The 13,233-nt window shown below is 40.1% G+C and overlaps 3 protein-coding genes across 5 annotated transcripts; 1 reads left to right on the top strand and 2 right to left on the bottom strand.

Moving 5' to 3' along the window:
• Nucleotides 1-4,259: 4,259 nt before the first annotated feature.
• Nucleotides 4,260-5,612, bottom strand: LOC137885113 (NAD(P)(+)--arginine ADP-ribosyltransferase 1-like). Its single transcript, XM_068727263.1, has 3 exons — nucleotides 5,557-5,612; nucleotides 5,277-5,361; nucleotides 4,260-5,179 (listed from the first exon to the last, which is right to left on the bottom strand). Exons 2-3 carry the CDS (start codon nucleotides 5,340-5,342, stop codon nucleotides 4,418-4,420), a joined length of 828 nt encoding a protein of 275 aa, XP_068583364.1. The 5' UTR covers nucleotides 5,343-5,361; nucleotides 5,557-5,612; the 3' UTR covers nucleotides 4,260-4,417.
• A 1,090-nt stretch (nucleotides 5,613-6,702) lies between these two features.
• Nucleotides 6,703-9,259, bottom strand: LOC137885061 (ecto-ADP-ribosyltransferase 4-like). 3 transcript variants are annotated; one of them, XM_068727198.1, is made up of 3 exons: nucleotides 9,055-9,259; nucleotides 8,812-8,975; nucleotides 6,703-8,671 (listed from the first exon to the last, which is right to left on the bottom strand). In XM_068727198.1, the coding sequence occupies exons 2-3, from the start codon at nucleotides 8,947-8,949 to the stop codon at nucleotides 7,775-7,777; spliced, it is 1,035 nt and encodes a 344-aa protein (XP_068583299.1). In that variant the 5' UTR covers nucleotides 8,950-8,975; nucleotides 9,055-9,259; the 3' UTR covers nucleotides 6,703-7,774. The 3 variants fall into 3 exon arrangements, with proteins under 3 accessions (XP_068583299.1, XP_068583298.1, XP_068583300.1); XM_068727197.1 differs by having other exon boundaries at nucleotides 8,812-8,955; XM_068727199.1 differs by having other exon boundaries at nucleotides 8,812-8,951.
• A 116-nt stretch (nucleotides 9,260-9,375) lies between these two features.
• On the top strand, nucleotides 9,376-11,487 carry LOC137885091 (ecto-ADP-ribosyltransferase 4-like). Its single transcript, XM_068727238.1, has 3 exons — nucleotides 9,376-9,548; nucleotides 9,881-10,025; nucleotides 10,261-11,487. The coding sequence occupies exons 2-3, from the start codon at nucleotides 9,888-9,890 to the stop codon at nucleotides 11,107-11,109; spliced, it is 987 nt and encodes a 328-aa protein (XP_068583339.1). The 5' UTR covers nucleotides 9,376-9,548; nucleotides 9,881-9,887; the 3' UTR covers nucleotides 11,110-11,487.
• The last annotated feature ends 1,746 nt before the right edge of the window (nucleotides 11,488-13,233 follow it).

Below are 13,233 nucleotides of genomic sequence, written 5' to 3'. Positions count from 1 at the left end.
TTGAACTTTATTTTTAAAACTACTTGCAGTGCACATACATTGGCTCATCTGATACCAAATGGTTACAAACAAATAAAGACAATTCTGTGGCTACTTTTACATGACATCTTATACACACAGCTGTAATGCAATCTTGATTTTGGACTGTTGTTCAAATGATTTCAAAGTGGAGCTACACCTGAAAACAACTGACACATACACCATTTCCCAGCAGGCGTTTACCTGCCCTGCGGAAGTAAAGGAGAGGATAGATGACCCCGAGCCAAACCATTACAGAGTAAGCCAAAGGCTGCAAGATACACAGTGTGTTCAGGTCTATTTTTTTAAACAGGAATAACATTGTGACCAGGGGTAAATAGCCTAGAAACGCAGTCACCTGGAAGATCAGGACTATATTGAAAGCCCTTTTCTTGATCAATTTGGATCCCTGCCTCCCTCCCTCCCCTGGGGAGGGCTGGTTCAGAGCCCTGAGAAGTGATAAGCAGCAGAAAGAGTTGAGAATCAAGACGATCAAAAAATAGATTTTGTACAGAACTATTGATGCCTGACGTTCACTGCAAAAGAACATTTGGACTATACCAACCAAGATGGTTAGCAGCCACAAAACACAACAAAGGCTCATCCTGTACCAAAGGGGTTTATACCTGCGGTACAGCACTGGGTGTAGGACTGCTACATAGCGCTCTATGCAGACACAGGTCTGGAATTGAACCCTGGCTGTGAATATTATGTTGATGAGGTTAGTCATTGCGTCTGCCATTGCATAGTCGGAAAGAAATCGTATGGTCAATAAAGGTGGCACCAGGACTCCAAAAAGCATCTCTGTGAGGACCAAGTGGAACTCAAACATTTCCATCCTGTCTGTCCAGAAGACTGGAGACGATATCATCAGCCACATCACCCTGCCATTAGCGGGCAGAGAGATCAAGGCATATGACAGAATTGCAGGGAAAGAGACCGAAGAGTGTATACAGAGACCACACTTGTCTTCGGCCGTGAGGTTTTGCATGTTTTCTGGAAAGTAGAACAGGGAGAAAAAACACTGTAGTGAAATGTAGAGTGGAGGTCTGCATGTTCTACAACTGACTCAACTCAACCCTTGTTTTAATGAGTAAAATAGGTCAGAAGAGTCCTTTAAATCTAGTTGTCAAAGGGGCAAAGTGTGAGATATGTCACTGACTTGCATACATGAAATTGACATACATTAACTGACATTTTCTCTTCATGTATTTGCAGATACCCCAAATCTGTTGTTTGCAATTGTTCAACTCAAGAAAAGCTTGAGAAATGCAGAAATTGTCCAGTGTTCTCATTCTCTGTGGGCATCACTACATTTTCTTCTCAAACTTAAGCTGTAAAGGTGTCAAGAGGGATTATTAATAAAATATACAATTCACAAAAGGAAAACATTCTTTTCCTCACAAGGTGTGAAGAAAAGAGACGAGCAGATAGATGTACACACGTGAAACCAAAATATGACCCTAGAAAATGATTTAATGTATTCATTGTTTCACATGAGAACTTGAATACAGTCTAGAAACTTAAAAGCACCAACCTTGTCTTTCCCTGAGTTTGTTGAGGCGTATTTTCAAATGTACAGCTCCAGCTTTAATCACATCATCTACAAAACATCTGTTTTCAGCTGATGATATGTAACCAAATAATGTCCATGAGTAAATTGCTGAGATGCAAAACCTGTAGATGTATGTAAAAAATTTGACTAAAGAGGGATTGGTGTTCAGCCGCTCTTGTGGTAAACAGAGATTGAAATAGACAGACCTGCATGCAGCAACCATGCAGGTGGAGTATTGTATGCATCAACACAATGCAATACAGTTGTACTATAACTATTTAAAATTATTATAGCAAAACCAGTTTCCAAATCTCTTTGCCAGAAGAACCACTGCTCTCCCATAAGAAGTACACATTCTTCCAAACCTCTAAGCGCCTCTGCCTTTTGATCATCATAAAATTAATAATTTTTCAAAAAAGCCCCTTAACAGTTCTTAACATCATTGAACATCTGGAACACATTGTTAAAGGGTATAAACACAGATTACATGTATGTGATCTTTGGTATAGAGCCTTGTCCTTTCTCTGTTTAAATCGTTTGCCTCATTCCAGGCACCTGCAAATGATCTCTTTTCTTCCTCAAAGTATCCGTCCATGATTGTTTTCATGTTGCAGCCAAGATGCATGTCATCAACCTAATCTGCAACCATGGTCAATGGGATGACCTCGTTGGCATCTTGTGGGACCTAAAAGGTGAACAAAGAGAAAGATGAAGAGAATAAATAGAATGTTGAAACTGCACAGTGTCTATTGAAAAACTGGAAAGGCCTGGATGGGGAAAGCTTTTCTTTGCCTGAGTTAGCTGACTTGTCATTTAAATTGTCATGCAGACAACCCATTATCACACATTTCTCTTTTTTTTTATCTGCCAATTGCAGCAACATTCACATGTTAGCATATATTATTCTTAGAATAATGAATATATAATTAACAGGAGGACAATAGGTATATCCATGTGTGGTGGGGAATGCTCCCCTAAGTGAATTCAGCATCATGTGTTGTGTTGGTGAACGCAGCCCCGGACCTGACTCCTTCCCCAACCAATTCCTTAATTAGGGCCAGATTATATAGGCACCTGCTAGGCTAGGCTCTCTGTTTTTGTCCCTGTCCTCTGCTGTTGCTGGTAGTGTTTGGTGTCACAGCTTTGATCTGATATGTTGGTTAAGTATATTTTTACATTTCTCCCCTTATTTCACACATGCTACTTAGAAAAACGCAGGTTCTGTTAAAAACCGACGCCTCAACATGTTTAATCAGATAAGAGGATTTATCAATACACATTCACAGATATTAAAAGTCAAACTTGAAGATTGCTGCTTCCACAATCAGAGTATGCTAATCTCATGCAAGATTTTATTCATCCTTATGTGCTTGATCAACGTTTGAAATTTAGGGAATGTTAACATGTTCCACCCACCATCATGGTTGCATCCAGCATAAGAGTACGCACAGTGAAATCAAAATCGTTAATTTAGTCAGGAAATATGCACACACAAAACAAGTCCATGTTAAAGAAACGTGTAGTTATAATTTAGTATGGTGTCTTCTGTCCTGGGATATGTGTTTAGCTTATTTAGAACTTTCACAGCGATTCCTAGAAGGACGAAGAGTCTATCTTTGACAGTATCTCACACGATTTACAAGAGAAATGATCCAAAGGTATGTACAACACTGCTTTACATGTTGTAACAGACAACAAGCGCAGCCATGGTCCTATTATGCAAACGTGCAGGTGTTGGAGGCAGTCAAGCAGAAAGCTACGACAGAGATATTTGCATTTGCTTTATTCACATAGAAGTATAGTATTAGTGGATATCACGACAACCATAACTTGTGTAAAGTCAACTGTACATTTAAAAGAATCATCCTCCATGTATTCCTATGGCAACATTTTGGGTTTTCGAGTTTCTCTGCTTCATCCCAGGCTTGTTTGCAGTCTCTGTTTCAAGCCTCGTCCAGTTGAAGGCAACCATTTAGCCCAGGTTTAGCCGACTGCTTTAAAGAAATAACTGAGATAAGAACACATTATCTTGTCATTTTTACTTCCAGATATAGTGTACAGCAGTTACACTTAAGCAATATACACTACACTTTCTGACACCTGCAGTTAATATTTGATTTTCAAAGTTTTCAGTAAATATTGTAATCTTTGTAGATCATTTGACATATTTGGCTCTGCTGACTTCCTCTGTTACTGATCATGCAAATAGGTGGGAGGAGACTTTTAATTTGTTTTATTTGATTTTTTCTTTCACCTCCCTTCTTAAAACAGGTTTCCTCCCACACTTTCTGGTTCAGAATTTGATAAAACAAAAAATAAAAATTACCTATAAACAATTTGCATTTCACACACTAATTTGTCTGACACATTATTTGCATGAGCTCATGCAACTCCTAGGGTTGGCTCATGTTTGTCTTCAGCTGCAGGCCTTTCAATCACAGCTGGGAGCTAAACCCATTCAAGTCATTTTTACTTTGTCATTAATTATATGAGTGTGTATGTAAATGAATTATGCATGCACAACAATGTAAAAACACTTCGAACAAGCACAATTTGTAAAACACGGTATTTTATTATATTTGACAAGATTTTACAATTGTTTTTCTTTGATAGATTCTATTTATCCAAGTGCAGATGACATAGATACAACAGAACAGATTTAAAATAATATAATTCGAATTGGCTTTTAACATTTTAATCATTCAAATAAGAGAATACTGGCAAAAAAAAAAAGAAACAATATGATTCATACATTTAAATCATATCCATATGAGAATTATGTAAAATCCCTTGTTTTCTAATCCCAATACATTATCATGCATGTTAAATGTATGAGACTTTATCTCAGAAAAGAGCACAATTCAAATTTGAAAGTGTTTTTCCTGCGCTTTTCAGTTTATAGACCACCTCACACGGAAGCCTCTTCTGGCCAGATCTCCTCTCAATCTTTGTGACTTTAAATACCTCATAAGGAGGAATCAGGGCTTCTCTCTCAGACTCCCCGAGCTTAGAGTACAGAGAGACGTCTGCTCCAGAGCATGTGATAATCTCAAAGCATGACTTGTCTCCGAATCGTTCAGCGCTGGCGTACCAACCCATTGAGCTGGAGGTAAAAGAGCCAAAGCGCATCACCTTGTTGAGAACATCTTGGCTAAAGTAGCCGTTGACTCTGCGGTAGCCAGTGAGACATCTTTCCTTTTCAGGTTTGCGAGTGCTGAGAGTTTGGAGGGCGTCAGTCAGGAAAAAGTGAAGTGTGTGATATCTAAATGTGGTCTTGTACTTCGATTTCTGGGTTCGAACTGCGTAGTTAAAATCAAGATAGATGTTTGGATTGTCGAGGGTATAAACGTAAATAGCCATGATCTGTTCTTTACCCAGAGAGGTAGAAGGTCGCTTTCCCTTCTTGCGCTTCCATTTTTTGTTGTAGTATTTTTCTGCCTCGCCCCAGGCCAGGGTGAAGTTTTTGCCTTTGCTTTTCTCCTTCACCAGGAACTCCTTCTTCACTCTGTACTCCATCTTGTCTTTGCAACCGGCGTACATGTCGTCAACAGCGTTCGCAGCCAAATCCAGTGGAACTTGACCTTTTAACCCAGGTTCTGCAGAGCTCTGAAATATAAATCTTACTTGGTTAAATCATCTTACCTACAAATGGCAGTACAAAATAGTCACACTAGAGCAAACCACTATCAAGGTTATACACTACCTTTGCAATTCCTATGGAGACTCCACATGTCATTAGCACTGCTGCCCAAACTGCCATCATTGTCATCGTCTGCCAGCATAGAGACCTGCACACAGAAATACCTCTTTCAGTAAACGCATTGTTGGCGTTTTCTGTGTAAATCCTTCCATTTTTAGTTATCGTATTTTGATTATTAACTTTGGATGGATTGAAATGAGCCTTGAAGAGGCCTCCACAATATTTGTTTTGAATCTAGCTAAAACACTGGAGAAGAAATGTAGATTTGTTTTGTTCCACGTACCAGAGCTCAGTTCTCACATGTAGCGCTGCTTTGGTGACTTGCAAGATATCTGTTAATCTTAGCTCCTGTTTTACTTTCACCAGCTGCTGGCCATTGCAATTAGGGGCAAAACTACAAGGCCAACCCATTTCCTCTTTGATTGTAATGGATTACAAGGGTCTGTGCATCAGAGAATCAGTAATGTAATGTATTATAGAAACATGCTTTGTTATATTTGTTTAAATTATCTTTACATCCTGACAGCAATCAATAAATCAAAAGCCCTGAAAAATGTATGAAGCACTATTCAGACTGTCCTATACAACGTATAGACAACATGCTTTGGATTCCTGCTCATAGGGGCATGGATAAACAAAAGGTGTTATCTATATGAAATAAAGCAAAAGGTGGCAAAAATGAAAACAACTGGGGGAAAAAAAAAGAAGAGCAAACAATCATATCAAGATTGTATTGCGCACAGGGTTAAATGAAACAATGCAATTAGTGGCGAAACTTCCATCAGGTCTGTGTGGATGTGGCTTAGAACAATTGCCAGTGAAACGCACAGAAAAGCTGAAGAAATAATTGTGAGCTGAGAGTGTTGAATCGATGTATAAAGCATTTAGAAGCCAAAATAAAAAGACTCGTTTTAGTTTGTAAAACAAACTGGGTTAGTAAATATAATGGGGGTTTTTTTCTCCTAGGCTAGATAATGGCGAACTTTGGCTCACACTCCAGCATAGTAGGCGGCGGTAAGGCACCTTAATAGTTGCCGCCCGCAATTAAACAGAACGAAGAAGAAGAACTGACACGATATCCCATAGCAATAGCACCTTCCTGTCTACCTGCCTGTTTACCTACCTGTCCACGTGCCCTGCCGGCAAGCACGCGCTCTGCCCGTGCACATTGCGCGTCACCGGAGTTTTCCACACGCCTATTAGCTTAGCAGCTGTGAGCACTAACAATAGCCATGTTGGCTGTTTTGCGTCCTTTGTCCAGTATGTACAGCAGTAAGCTACACATGGTGAAGGGACAGCAGGACTCTACATTACACAGGCATCGCGAGACATGAAGACACGGGATAAACAATAAAGCATACAAATACATGTAGAGTCTATACTGTGCAATGTTTATGTTGCACAAAAATGAAATGGCACCAAATGCTGTTCATTAATGACATTTATTTAAAAAAGTGTGGCTAACACTGATACATTATTGCTCAGAGGAGGAATTACTGTATCGCACTGCATACTGTGTGGTAATTGGTGAGTATGTGTTGAAATGGTTGGTGACTTTTAATACCATAAAGTCCATGTGTCCAGGCATTGCATGGGAAGTGATTGAGTTTGTTTGAGTGTCCAGTAATGTCCATGATTTCAAAACTTTGAATTTCTGTGACAGAGATGTTCTGATTACGATGGATACAGTGTTCTCTGTCTAAGTTGACATGCATTTTCTATTATTCCTGCCAAGACAAAAAAAAAACTAAATAAAGAGCCAACTCAACATATTAGGCTCATTCAGGCAACCACTGCAAATTAGTTTCTCAAGTGATTTTTTTTTTTTTCAAACAAAAGAATTCCACAAGGCACTGTACATGAAGCACTTTAACAAAAAAAAATAAGTTATCTTTAAAATCCCCATGATCACAAAAACACATAAATGCTGCTCTTCAGGAAAATCTTTGTATCTGCGTACCTTGCCAGCATCAAGGTACCTGTTCTTAACTAAGCACTAAAGGATCTCAGCCCTCTCTGTAAATTATATAAGGTTTTGTGTTATTTTGTGTTTCTGAGCATTGGCTTATTTCAAATCTCCTCCATTCATTCCACATTTTATCTTTTCCTTACCCTTTGTCTTTTTTCTCTATATTTATATAACCCTACAAATAGCTTTCCCAAAATGTGAAACAATTTTTTTGTTTTGTTTTAAGTAATTTAGATGCACACTTCTCTGACCTCTTTTCTTAGATACTTATCAATAATGAGGTAAACATATTTTGCTCTCCAGTCTTGGAGTCCATACTGTAAATCATATATTTTTGCGTGTAAACAATGACGAATTACCTCATTTTGATGTCAATAATCAACGAGTGAGCTGTTTATTGTGAACAGTGTGGCCTCTGCCAACTGAGCTAACGAAGGGAAGATTTTTATTTCCTCATAACTTTCAAAAACATTAAGAATCCTCTCGATGACGAACACAATAACGAAGTGTCCACAACAGCACCCCTCTTTGATTATTGGCTGACTCTATATATCCCCAGAATAACCATCAGCACCAGCAGAGCTCCCAGCACTGCAGCCACAAAACGCTTCTGCCTGCGTTTTACAAGGACCAAAGAAATGATGACCAACAGCAGTAAGCATACTGACGTCATCCCAACACCGCTTGCATGCCAGTGTGTTAATAAAGCTCCAAAATATGTGTTTATTTGCCTTTGATCCAATTTACAATTTAAATCTCGCCTCGGTACTTTGGTGCTCTGTAGCTTGTAAACCACACTGCACCATGGGTCGTTTGTCAGGACATCAGTGATTTTGAAGACCTCATAGGGAGGAATCAGCACCTGTCCCATTTGGTTTGCGGCAGAGTAATACGTTATATCGGCACCAAAGCATGAGTAGATCTCAAAACAAGACACGTTGCCATTAAAATCAAACGACCGCTTGCTTGAAGCCACCCAGGTGAAAGCACCAAAACGCATGTTTGTGTTGATTACGTTGCGGTCAAAGTGTCTCCATGTCCTGTGAAAGGTGGTTCCGCACGATGTCTGCTTGTGACGCAGAACTTGAATGGCGTTAGTCAGGTGGAAGTAGAAATAGTGGAACTTAAATCTGTATGTGCTGTAGTTGTGTTTCCCTGTTTTCACTGCTCGGTCGAAGTCTTGTTGGATGTTTTTCAGCTTTGTGTACATGTAGATGACTGTAGCATGCTCTTCTTTCAGGTGCTGCTGCGCAGGTTTCTTTGCACCGCCTTCAGCTGAAGCCCAGGCAATGCTGAAGTTTGGGTTGAAGTGCCACTCGGACACGCCGAACAGGTCGATCACAGAGGCCGTTTCAGACTTGCAACCATCGTACATGTCATCAATGCAATCTGTCGCCATGTCCAGAGGTAAACCAGCAGTCTTAGTTTTCTGCAAATGACAGATGAGAGACGGCTACAGTGAGCAAAAACAACAATTGCATAGGGTTTTGGAACATTCAGTGCAAAATATGCTAGTAAGTTACGCAAGTAACAGTTAAAATGTGTCAAAGGCAGAACTGTCATCCGCACCTCGGCAGGTTTCTGAGGCCACCAGAGTAGTAGAGACAGGTCGTGATACAAAAGGAGCGCCACCACCAAAAACACACAAAGGGTTGCCCAGTTCCTCGTTGACTTCAACTCACATCCTGGCCCTTTGCCAGACTTCATATCTGACTGAAAAGAAAGAAATCAGACTTTGCATAATCATATTACTTGCATGCACATTGATACAGTTTGTATGCACAAACCTGTTAGTAAAAGTATGAGCCTTACCTTTCCGAGGTGAGTTTCTCAGCAGCGAGATATTCCTTGGAAAGAATGCAGATGCATTGTTGTTTGCCAACAAAGAAGTTCCGGCTCACAGGATTTACAAGTGTGACCACACAGCGCATATAACTTTGCTCAGAGGCTCCAGAGATAAAATGGATCTTATCTTGCTAGTGATGTTTATGCAGTATTTAGTGAGAAGAAACACAAGCGTTTCTCTTTTCCTGGTCTGCAGCGTAGAATCATATCATGTAAGTATTTGTCAAGTGTAAATAAAAGCCTTGCCCCACACTGGCCCTGTCATTTCACTGATTGCACTGCCAGATGAAGGTTCCACATGTGGTAACACTTGTAAATCCTGTTTGGTAGCTTGCTCAGGTAAAAACAAACCAAGGCATTGTATGTCATCGGCTTGTAAAACAATACTTTTTTCAGTCTGGATGGCAGCTCCTCTCGTCACATAGAAGACAATACTTCATCATAGTGCTGCTCAGGATGTGGTAAGTTATAAGAACATCACTTTTTTTTACACTACCGTTTTCAACATGTAATGCGTCAATAGTTAAAATAACTTTAATAAGCTGTTCCACGCCTTTTTATTTAGATCAACTGCTCTTACGATAGAGCTCGATATGATGCGATTCACAGGGAGTTACACTCCTCTTAAGCAGATTAAACTGAAATGATACAATATGATATATATTTTGATGCAATGTATATATGTTGCAGTACAGTGCTCAGTTCCAGTAGGGGCCCTGCAGGTTTTTGTTCAACTCGCATTCTCTCTGATCTCAGTACTTCTGGGTTAAACAACAGATTCCCTTTGTTCCAGATCCACCATGCCTTCCTGGGAGAGGCAAGCATGTCAGAGAAAAACTTCAGCTGCGTGTGCCATTACTTCTCTTGTTCTTCTGGTGGGACTGCTGGTGTTTGTTGTCGTATATCTGACGCTCAGCTGGCAGGATATCGTTGGAGAGGTATTTTTCCACTTATTTAACACTACATATTTGACATTTACAGGACAAAAAAGGAGGTACTCTGATCACAAATAGTGTTTATTTGTTGTTTTTAAGTATGCACTTTTAATTCTTGCCATTATCTATAATAGTTTTTTTTAAGGACTTTGCAGAAGAGGTTCCATCCTATTATTGTTCACGTAGTGTATATCTCCATCTACTGGATGAATACTGAACAGCAAGTCTCTCATTTCAGCATTCCATGCAGGGTCAGACCCATGACCTAAATGACGGTATGTACGACGACTGCGGATCCAAAGCTGCTGCTGTGACTGATAAAGCCATAATGCAGAAATGGGACACGCATACAAACTTTAGTCAAGCCTGGAGCGATGCAGCGCAAAAAGCCAGAGAGCCTGCACACAAGTACATGGAGAAACGTCACTCAATGGCCATATACATGTACACACGTATTATGCTGCAACCTGTCAAGCAAGACCTAGAAGAAAGTAGTGGAAAACGACAAAAGGAGACCTTTGAGCCCCGCCCCCTTTATTTGTCCCTAAGTGAAGCCGTTCAGATTCTGAAGCACAGTCAGGTGACATGTCTTCTCACATATTACAGAACAGAGACACTTTTAAATCTGAACGTCTCTAAAGAACTGATTCGCTTCAGTACCTTCGTATTGGCGTCTGATGGGCGGAGCTTTGGAAGGCACGCTTCATGTTTTGAGGTATTCACGTGTTTCGGAGCTGACGTCACGCATTACTCAGTCCTGAAGCTAAACAGCCAGGTGCTGATTCCTCCCTATGAGGTTTTCAAAGTCACAGGAACAGAGACGGATACACAGAGGTGTAAAGTCATCTACAGACTGAAGAGCAACCTGAACTGCGTTTATGACAGAGAGAGCAATAAGTTGCATCCGATATCTGCATTACCAGTGGATGGGTTTTGGCTCATTTTTGCCATAGCTTGTATGATTATTGTATCTCTTTTGCTACCCTTTGTTATTGTGAAAGTGTTAGAAAACCATAAGAAAACTGCTGTTTACAGTGCCTCACCTTTTCACAACGACACTAACTACCCAGGTAGTGTTGTAATTTAAAGGCCCAAGTTTCATTTTAAAAAAAAAAAAGATGGTCCCATTAGCTTTAGCGATGACATTTTGGCACAGTTCCACGATTTCATCATTTTATGATGTAATATTTGCAAATGGTGTTGGTCTACATTTCAGACTTTCTTGCCATGTTGTAATACACTTTCTCTGTTGCTCGATTCATATCTGCTCAAGTTTCACGCCTGTTGCAGATCAACTAGCAGCAATGTTTGTTTTGGTCTGAGGGATAAAATGCCTTAACTGAGATCACAATAGAACATGCATAGGGAGAGCTGGAATGGAAAATAATGTCACAAGAGTATTGGTCAATTCGAAACATATCTGAACAGCAATGTGTAAGTCTGCTTGTTAATCGATGAGGTTTATTTCCCCTTTTCACCATTCATTTGATTAAAAAAAATCTAAAACTTTAATTAAAGGATTGTTCGAGTGTTTTTAAAGTCGAAAGCGAGTGTGTCGCAAGATGTGTTCACGAAACATTACAGGTGTGTAGTTGGTTTGGAGATGGGTGTGGTCCGAGCAAGGTAGCCAGAGGATTTGGCATCACGGCTGGTGTGATCCCATCATAATGATCTCCAGTCTCTCTCTCTCTCTCTTCTCTCCTCTGACTACATTTTGGGCGCTCCATAAAATGAGTATCACTAGTATAGTAGATGTCACAACCAAAGTTTATGATGTCTTTTATATTACAGAAAAAAGTTATTTCAGAACAAAATTGATGGCCCCTTCCTGACTTCCTACCCACCTACTTCTGGCGCCCTTGCTCGGACCACACCCATCTTCAAACGCCTTTGTTATCGTCTCAACTAAACATCAGTGAAGTTGTGTAACTGCACCTTGTACGGTTTTGATTCTATCGAGGTAACAAAATATCAAGGTCAAATGTAAGGTCAAAATGGCAAAATGAGGCCTTTCTAATTGAAAGTGGGCCGGTGTGTAATTCACAAATATTCGTCGATGTGTGGTGAGTTGGACGCCACTTTGTGGTTCAGAGCTGCTTTCAGCAGCTCAATCGTCAGGAAACAAAATGTTTGCCAGGTGTGTTTCTGCAAACTACAGATTGGTTTAATGTCGACGTTTTTGCAGAAAGTCAGAACAAGTGACATAGCATATAAAGGGACTGTTATTGAAAGTTAGGTTGTTTTAATAACGAGTATAACAAGCAACAAAGTCCACTAAGGGCGGGTGGGAAGGACAGACACGCACAGGACTTTTACCCAGGAGTCTGCTGTCAGTGTCCCCGAATCAAACCAAAAGTAAGCCTCCACTTAACACTTGCTGCGTCCGTTGTTACACTTGCTACTCAACGTTATAAGTAAGAGTGGTTGTTATTTATGCTTTACACAAACCATAATCTTTTTTTCTAACTTTAAGCTAGTAGTTTTGTTGCCTAAACCTATCCAATCTTTTTACAACATCAATCACGTGGCATTGTGCCTTTCTGCAAACATGATGAAACATATTTATGAAATTTATGTTTGGTTCAGAAACGTCGACATTCAGTGTGTCTGCCTTTTGCGGAAACATACAATGAAGGATGTGTTGAATGAACAGGTATGTCGGCACAGTTATTGGTGACACCCAAGTTCACATACAGTAGCTCCATCTAGAGAATGGTGTCCATCTGACTCAGCCAAAACGTCAGGGAACATGGGCTTTCACTCAACTTCTGGTACATTTTACTGTGTATGGATAACAGAAGAATGTCACTTGACAAGTTAATCATTGTCATCATCATAGTCCCATTCTTCTCTCAGATTTCACAATGGTTTTCTGTTGAAGTAGGACATGACTCCTTTAAGATGTCAACATACTCGTTGAGGGAGTGAAGAGGTCAAAGTATGTCGGCTAATTGAGCGCCCCGTTCCTAGAAGAAAGTTTATCTTCTTGTCTTAGTTTGTGTACAAAGACTCACACAGACTGAATGAATGACAAAGGTTAGGTACAACATATTCTGTTAAACAGGATTTTGTGTCAACATGCAGAGAGGATTCTTACCTGCAATCCACCAGAGGAGCCGCTGTGCATGTGTATGTGTAAAAGTTCTCTAGTATCTCTAATTTAAAATGAGGTACTGTGTATCCCAATCCGATCGACACAGGGCTGACATTT

Source organism: Cebidichthys violaceus, unplaced genomic scaffold (genome assembly GCF_023349555.1).
Source record: "Cebidichthys violaceus isolate CVI_PGR_0920_01 unplaced genomic scaffold, fCebVio1.0.p SCAF_4, whole genome shotgun sequence".
NCBI lineage: Eukaryota > Metazoa > Chordata > Actinopteri > Perciformes > Stichaeidae > Cebidichthys > Cebidichthys violaceus.
This window is presented reverse-complemented; position numbering and strand designations above follow the sequence as displayed.